The following is an 8,354-nucleotide window of genomic DNA, read 5'->3' as shown; positions in this document are numbered from 1 at the left end:
CAGCCACTGGTTTTTCCAGAAGCCTGTTATAAAGCTGAAAATTAATAAATAGATAAAGTCAAATAGTCTTTCAGGAATAGGAGGATTTATTAAAATATTATTAGCTTGCGATGCAATGTGCTCGAAGTTTAGATAGAGAATGGAGAGACATTTTTCGGTGGTTTCATTGAATATTTTTCACAAACTGCTCATGGAGAAGAAAGGAGGGAAATCCTGAAAAATCAGAGAGAAATCCTGAAAAATCAGAGAGAAATCATGAAAAATAAGAGGAAAATCCTGGAAAATAAGAGAGCAATCCTTACAAGAGAGAAATATCGAAAAATAAGAGATAAATCCTGAAAAATAAGAGGGAAATTCTGAAAAATAAGCCTATCCCACGTGAATGAGAGGGAATATCTCTGTCGCTGAGTGCATCTAAGAGCATTTTAGCAATCCCTGGCTGCTGGCAGCATAAAGGTGGATCCTGGATCAGGGAGAGCGGATACGAAGCCACCCACCACCCCAAAATGAAGGAGGTATTTTTTTCCCTCTGGGCTGTCCATCTGTCCTGCAGGTCTGGCCGGTGGGGTTTGGGTCTGCTTCCCCAGCTCCCTCCTGTAGCCTGTAAAATGTACTAGAGACATTTAAAAAGCCTAAGTGATTTGTAGAAATATTTTCACCCCGGACAGTTTAAGTGCCTGTCAGGAGTAGCTGCCTCTGACCAAAATACGAGGGGTTTTAAGCAGTGCCTGGTGCTGGGCTGCCTTCAGCTCCCCCAGACGTGGTGGGCTGCCTGCAAGTCTTTTACAAACCGCTTGAAATTTAAAAAAAAAATCCGAATTTCAATATTTTCCTTGAAACCCCACCTTGTATCTGAGCCAAAAGGCTTTTCCACCTCCCCGGAGGGCCCGGGTCTCCCGGTGGGAGCACTGGGCCCGTCCTGCCCCGGCAAGCAGCGGGACAGTGGGAAGTTGCAGCCTCTCCACGTCGGTTTCTAGACGGGAACTGCCGTGGGAGCATTGGCTGAGGGGGATCTGCTCTGCACCGGGCACGGCCACGCTGGCCCTTGCTGTCCCTCTGCACGGAGAGATCTTGGCATCGTTTTGGCCACCTCATTTTCTGGGATTTGTTTCTTACACAAAAAAAAAGAAAGTAAATAAAATGAATCCTTGCAATTGACAGAATCCAGTTTGGGCAATATTAATTTCTGATCACTTTTTTCGTGGTAAATCTGATGTGACCTCCCGAAGTGCTGCTCTGTGAATTCCTGCTCAGCCCCTGCCCTCGCCCCAGCTCCCACCCGCAGCATCTCTCCCGTTTTCCCGCTGGCACCTGCTTTTTTTGCACCTCTCTCCCCCCTCGCCTGCTCTCTGCGAGGGATGTGGAACCTGGGAGAGCCATGAGTGAGATTTGAGCTGCCAGAGCAAAACCAACCCCCCCGCCCGCTCTGACAGACCTCGCGTACACTGTGCACAACCCACGCAGAGGAGCCCCAACCCCTAAATCTTCTTCCTAAACTGCTCAAGATAAACCGTTTTGGGGTTTTCAGGGTTTTAAAAATTATTTTATTTTCCTCCCCCAAGCTTTAATGCCCTTGCACCAGCTCAAACAGAAAATGAGGCATCGAGAAACCAACGTGGAAACCCCACGAGAAGCCCTAGCCAGAGCCCACGGGAGAGGTTTGCAGCGGCTCTGTCTCTGCCCCAGAGCCCCGGGAGGGAGGTGCGGAGCCAGCCCAGACCCGCACAGGACGGGCTCCTGTCCCGTCCAGCCCGGAGCCCGCGGACACGCGTGGGTTCCCCGCCTCGCCTGCCCCCGTGGGCGCCCCCAACCTCAACCTGAGCCCACTCGGGAAGGTGTGTGCGGACTAGTTTACCCGAGCAAGTTAACCTGAGGAGTTCAACCCCCCTCTTATGTCGCTCCCAACTGCCCTTACCCCCCTTCCTCCGCTGGCCCAGAGAGAGGAGGAGGTGGGAGGGAGGGGGTCCTGCTCCTCCAGGACCCGCTGGAAATGGGGATATCTCCATAACCCGGTAACTTTTAGTGCTTCCTGTGGAAACAACCAGCCCTGATAGGTACGAGGGAGAAATCTCCCGGGGATACCTCACGAGGGGAGATTACCGTGGGGACCCTCGGGTTATTGTCCTCCCAGGGGGGTTGGAACCGGCCCCCTCCGCCCTCAGGAGCAGTGGCTGGGCTGAGATGCAAATATAGAAATGCACAGATGTAGAAATATACGGATACACAAATATACAAATATACAAATACACAAATATACAGATACACAAATATACAAATATACAGATCCACAGATCCACAAGCAGGCGGACACAGACGCTGCCAGGTCTCCCGGCTGCTCCCACTTTCCGAGGAAGGGTGACAGGGGATGGGTGCAGCGTGGCAGGGGATGGGTGCAACCCCACTCCCCCAGCACGGCCCCGGCACAGCCCCCTCGCCCCCAGCCCTCGCGTGGGACCCACGGAGCAGCCCATTCTGTGGCGACTTCCACATCAGGCCTTAACAATAAAGAAGAGTAAAAGCCACCCTACACCTAACAGCGACCAGCGACCAGCTCGCCTGTACATTTATACCCCGGGGGTGAAGGTGCTATAGCAGGGGACACTCCCCAGCACTCTGCGTGCCCTGGGGGCCCGCGGGGGGAGCAGCAAGGACACCTATAGCAAAGGGCACTTGTAGTGCTACTAAACGGCATTTGCTGCCCTGGCCGCGAGCACCCTGCCCACCGCTATATATATATATGTGTATATATACATATACGTATATATATGGATTTTCAAAGTCTCTGTATGTCCCACGTCGAGCTGTCTGCGTCCGTATAGAGACGCCAACGCACACACACACACATATTCCGTGTTGAACTTTATTCATAGCCAAAATATTGTCTATTTGTGTTCCTATAGACAGAGATTTACTGGGAAATGACGTATCCATACATTCGCCTGTGCGCAGCTTCTGAGCCCTGCTTCCTCCTGGCCGGCGATCAGGGGGCTCCGGGTCCTCTCTAAAGCCCCACAAGCGATCAGGAACGGTTTATTGCACTGCTCGAACTTGTATTTTCTTCACAAGCCCCCCCGCCCCCCTCCCCATGAACCCCGCGGCTGCATCAGCCGCATCGGACAGGGATATTCCCTGCCAGCTCCTTCCCTCCACCCGCGCTCCCCTCCTCCCGTCTGGCACGGAGCAAAGCTCAGCCTATAGGTAAAATGGCTCTGGCTTTATGTGGAAAGAGAAAAAATACCCAGGATCTCCCTGATATTTGCGAAGGGAAACTCCAGGCTGGCTGCAAGCAAGGCTTTTTGTGGTCCCTCGCAGCGAGCCACGCCGGCAGCCGCTGCGACCAGCTGCACTATCCCCTAACCGGCCACTTTCCGTCCATCGCGATGCAAACTCTTCCCCCTCCCCTCTGCCCAAACAAAGAGGAATTTGGTGTTTGTGTTGGCCGGCAGACCTTTACTCACAGGAAACTCTTGCCTGTGGAAAACGAGGGTGAAATGTGGTGGTTTAACACAGCCAGATCTGGAAAATGGGGTGTTTTCTTTCCACGGCAAGGCCAAGCGTTTGCGGGGGGTGTGTGCTCAGGGGTGCTGGGGGGGGAAACCCTGGCAGCGATTCCCCCTCCGGGACAATCGAGATTGGCATCGGGAGGCTTCCCTCTCGTCAGCCGGCGAGAAGGTAAATGCAAATCAGGTGATCTCCGCTCCCAAAGTAAAGGCGATGGTGGAGTTATTTTAAATTTTTTTACACGCATACTCAGGAATGCGCTTCCTCCTCCTCCTCCTCTGGGATTGTTTCTAAATCGGGATCATTTGTGGTTGATTGTACATATAGTTTAACAAATTATTATTATCAAATTACTCAGATTTTGCCATTTGAACCACAAAGAAAAAAAAAAAGCAGAGGAAGACTAAAAGCAACTTTTCATGTGGGAGACAGACGAAGCTCGAAAGGGAACAGCATGCGCTGCAGAGCTGCAGCTTCCCTTCCCCCAGAAAGGTTTCCGAGGTAACTGTTTCCCCAAAATTAGCCTCCTGAGCAGAGAGTTAAAATCCCTCGGTCCAGCCTCCGCGGCTCCACTCACTTCGCTCAAGTAGCTTCAGGTTTATAAAGAAATAGGGGGGACGGGACAATGGAGCTCCGGGCTGGGTAAGGGGTCGGGGCTTTTTTTTTTTCTTTTCCTCTTTGGAGACAGAAATCTGCAGCCCTGTTTTTGGAAAACATCGCCTGGTCTGTAAGGCAGCAGCGAGCTACCAAATGCCGAAGAAATCTTGGGATTTAAAAGTTTGAAATAAAGTTAAGCAGCGCAAAGGCACGCAAAAGAATTTCCTTTTTTTTTTTTTTTTTTCTTTTTTTAAAGAAAGAGTTTGGAAGAAAGAGATGCGAAGTGAATAAAGAACGTGTGTGAGTAAAAAGGATTATAAATATCTTTGCATTGCTTTTATTTGCACATATTGCTGATGTTATTGTTGATACCGCGCTCCAGCCTGTGCTCATTCCAGATAATAAATACAGTAATTGGTAATTAATAAGCATTCCACTCCGGGTTGAAGGATGAATTGTTGCGGAGTCAATCGTTTTGAGCAACTCGCTTAGAGTAATATCTTTCACGCTTTATTAAATCTATACGTACACACACCCATCCCAGAGGAATCCGGGCAGATTTGGGAAGGCGCAGCAACCTCGCTTAAAGCAACCCTACGTGGGGGGGAAAAAAACAACCCTAAACGCGGAAACAAAGCGGAGGCACCCGCGCTACCACCACCTCGAAAATACAGCGTAATTTGTAATATATATATATTTTTTAAGGAAAAAAAAAAACTAAAACAACCCCCCGAGGCTGCCTCTATTGTGTGCGCCGGGTGTCGGGGCGGTGGATCCGCGGGCGCGCCCGGGAGCGGGGCTGCGCGGAGCTGCGCGGCCCGCCCAGGGGTTTATGAGGTTTTGCGCGGGGGTGTGCGTGTGAAATGTTGGGGTTTTATGACATCACGGGCCCGGAGTGCCCAATCAGCTGGCGGGTGGCGGGGACGGCTCCGTGGGGTGTTCCCTAGAATATACCGTCCGCGGCGGCGGGGCCGCGAGTGCGGAGCCCGGGGAAGGTGGGAGCCGCACGGAGCCCCGGGGCTCCCCCGCCTCCAGCCCCCCCGCCTCTCCGCGACCATTTTTCCGTCCCCCCCCTCTTATCGGTAGCTTTGTTTGCTTAAGCATCTCAGTGGCTTTGCACAGCAAAGGGGGGGGTCTGTGCTTGTTGATTCCCCCGCAGCCCCCCCAAGAGATTATTTTTTAAGTGGAAGGTGGGGTGCGCGGCCGCGGCGGGGGGGGGGAGCTGGCCGGGGGCGGCCTGGAGGATGCAAGATGTTTGACTTCTTTATTTTTCTTTCTTTTTTTTTTGCTGGGGAGGGGGAAGACGAGGAGTCAAGCCCCGGTACAGGCGGAGGAACTGGGTGTTTGGAAGATGTTGCAAACCATTGACTGGAGCGTTTGAAAGGGAGATCGACTGCTTTGGCTTTTTTTTTTTTTTTTCTTTCCTTTTTTTTTTCCCTCCCCTCCCCCCTCCGCCACCTCTCCGGAGGGGTAGGGATGTGTGTGATCAGGGAGTGGAAACAAATATGTCCTTATTTTCAATGCCCCCTTTGAAAGAGACAAAGTAAATGCTCCTTGCAAAATGTTCCTGACCTGCGAAGGGACCTTCGGAATTGTTCCAGCCACCATGGATTACAATGGGGAAGCCAGGCCGGGGGATTTTCATGCTGGCTATCAAGAAATCGAAGGGATAAACTTGGGATACTTACAGATCAATGGCACCCAGATGTTTGCTTTGGCCCAGGTCCTCAGCGACCTGTTTAAGGATATCCCCAGGACCACCATCAGCAAGAAGATGGAAACCTTAAAGATCAAGAGCCGACGCTGCGATCTCAAAGAGCTCCGGACCCTCAAAGCCATCAACTCGGTGCCCACCCGCGCGGTGAAATGCTCCCTCATCTCCAAGGCGGACCTGGAGGCTCTCTGCACCTCCTGCAAGAGCCTCAGCCCCCGGAGGAGGAAGAGGAAAAGGAAGAGCAAGAGGAGGGAGCAGCTGCTGCTGCCGGACCCGGGGGAGCTCTTCCCCTGCCCCCGGCCCCCGCTGCTGCCGCCCTGCAGAGCCGGGGGCTGCTGCGCCCCCGCGCCCCCCGCCCGCCCCAAGCTGCCCCCCGCCTTCCCCAAGCCGCGCTCGGCGCCGGCCGCGCTGCTGCCGCAGCCCTTCCACCGGGCCTTCCCCGCCTTCGAGAAGCCTCCCCGGGGCCGGAGGAGCTGCGGGCTGGAGGGTCGGGGGGGGTTCATCGCCGGTGTCCTGGCCGGGTACCCCCGCGACCTGACGCTGCTGCACCCCGCGGCCGCGCACCCCGCCGCGCAGGCGGCCGCGCTCGCCCAGGCGGGCCGGCGCAAGCGGGGGCCCTGCTGTGCCAAGGGGCTCTTCCCGGAGGAGAAGGGGCCCGCGGGGGGCAGGAGGGGCCGCTCCGCCGCTTTCGCCGGCTCCAAGCGCCAGGGCACCTCCGCCGGCTACTCCAGCGACTCGGACTCCAGCCTGGACTTCGGTGGGTCCAGCCCCGCCACCTCCAGCGACTCGTCGGAGGAGGAGGAAGAGGAGGAGGAGGAGGAGGAAGGGGACACCTCGTGCAGCAGCGAGGAAGGCAGCTCCTCGGAGTCGGAGAGCAGCTCGCTGTGCAGCGGGGACTCGGTGCAGAGCACCCGGTACAGGCAGGCGGCTCTGCCCCGCTTCCAGGCGCAGCCCCCCCGGGAGCCCCTCGGCGAGGAGCGCTCCGCCGAGCCCCCCCCGAGCGTGGGCAAAGCCCTGCGCCCCGACCCCAACCTCCTCTTCCTCTCGCAGCAGCTTTGGGCCAGGACTTTGCGAGCATCAACTTTGGAAAGTTTGAGCCCGGCTCCAGCCCTGGGCTCGGGGGCCCAGCCGCTGCCGGAGCTGTACGCAAAGCAGGAGGCCTCCCCTTCCTCCTCCTCCTTCTCCTCCTCCTCCTCCTCGCCCCCTCCCTCCCCGAGCAGCACCCCTGGGGGGGATCCGCAACAAAAGGAGGGAGGCTTTGGGGACGCGGAGCCCTGCACCAAAGGGAAGGATTTGCACAAAGATGCCTCGAACAATAGAGCCTCGTTAGGCCCCAGTGACCAGGCAGAGAGGCAAAGCGGAGCTTTAGACGGGCGAGCGCCTTCCCCAGAGCCGGCCCCGGGCTCGGCCCCGCAGCCCCAGGCTCAGGAGCTGGCGGGGGGTCTCGGCCCGGCGCCCCCCGGGGACACGGGGGACCCCCGACGGGAGCACTTTGACCGGCTGATCCGGCAATCCAAGCTGTGGTGTTACGCCAAAGGGTTCAACCTGGACGGGAAAAGTTTGCGGCACGGAGGGAGGACGGAGCCCTGTAAGGCTGCAGAGCTCAAATCCCCCGGCTCCAAAAGAGCAGAGAGCCCCAGCACCTTGTCAAACAAAGCTTTGAAAGGCAATGGCTCGGAAAGGAATGCCAAGCGCAGACGCCTTGCCAGAGGCGCTGAGGCAGAAAGGCAACAGAGCTCCTCTAAAGGGAGGCCACAAAAGACTCCGAGGAGGAATGCCAAAAAGGGAAACACTCATTGCAAACGCCTCGGCAGCGCCGGGCCAACCCCGCCTCGGAATTCCTTCAGCCTCATGGGCAACTTCCCCTGTATTCCCTCCCTGGTCGTGGGGGAAGATGGGGACCTGTGTCCTGCCTCCTCCCTGGGGGTCAAAAACTCCTGGGCCCTCTCCAAAACTCACCCGCTGTGGAGCTGGCACTTGGGGGGCAACGCCATCCCGGTGCCCCCCAGCCTCAAATTCCGGGGCTATAGCTTGGAGGATCTCTAAGGACAGCGGACGGCCCGGAGGAAAGGTTTACATGCAACAGATGAGAGCTGCAGGGCGGGCGGGAGGGGGCCCGGGGGGGCGGCCGGGCCGGGGTGCCCCGGGGGCCGGGGCGGGGGCAGCGGGCCCCTCCGTCCCACCGAGCCCCGGGGCCGCCCAAGCCGGGGGTCCCAGGAGGGGAGGTGGGTGCCCGGAGGAGCCGTGCGGGGTCCGGGGCGTGCGGGAGCGTTTCGGGGGGGTGCAAGTGAGTGTGTGCACGGCTTCGGCTGGGGGGAGGACCGGGGGTCTCCCCGCTCTGGCCGGGTGTGGGGGGATTTTTTTTCTCCGTGTATGTGCCAGGGTCCGATGTTGGTTTCGCGATGAGTTTTAAGGGACGAAGCTAAAACACGCGCTCAGACCCGGGGAGGGGGTCGGATGGACGCCTCCCCCCCTCCCCGCCCCGCTGCAAAGGGACCGGGGCTGAGCCGCGCAGCTCGGGGGGGAGGGAAGGAGCTCCTGC

The 8,354-nt window shown here is 56.9% G+C and overlaps 1 protein-coding gene across 1 annotated transcript; it reads left to right on the top strand.

Moving 5' to 3' along the window:
* The first annotated feature begins 5,659 nt into the window (after positions 1 to 5,659).
* On the top strand, positions 5,660 to 7,897 carry EPOP (elongin BC and polycomb repressive complex 2 associated protein). Its single transcript, XM_068419051.1, has 2 exons — positions 5,660 to 6,382; positions 6,422 to 7,897. The coding sequence occupies exons 1-2, from the start codon at positions 5,660 to 5,662 to the stop codon at positions 7,856 to 7,858; spliced, it is 2,160 nt and encodes a 719-aa protein (XP_068275152.1). The 3' UTR covers positions 7,859 to 7,897.
* Positions 7,898 to 8,354: the final 457 nt, after the last annotated feature.

The sequence above is a fragment of the Nyctibius grandis genome, chromosome 26 (genome assembly GCF_013368605.1).
Source record: "Nyctibius grandis isolate bNycGra1 chromosome 26, bNycGra1.pri, whole genome shotgun sequence".
Classification (NCBI taxonomy): Eukaryota; Metazoa; Chordata; class Aves; order Nyctibiiformes; family Nyctibiidae; genus Nyctibius; species Nyctibius grandis.
The sequence above is the reverse complement of the archived record's forward strand: the minus strand, read 5'-3'. Positions and strand labels throughout refer to the sequence as shown.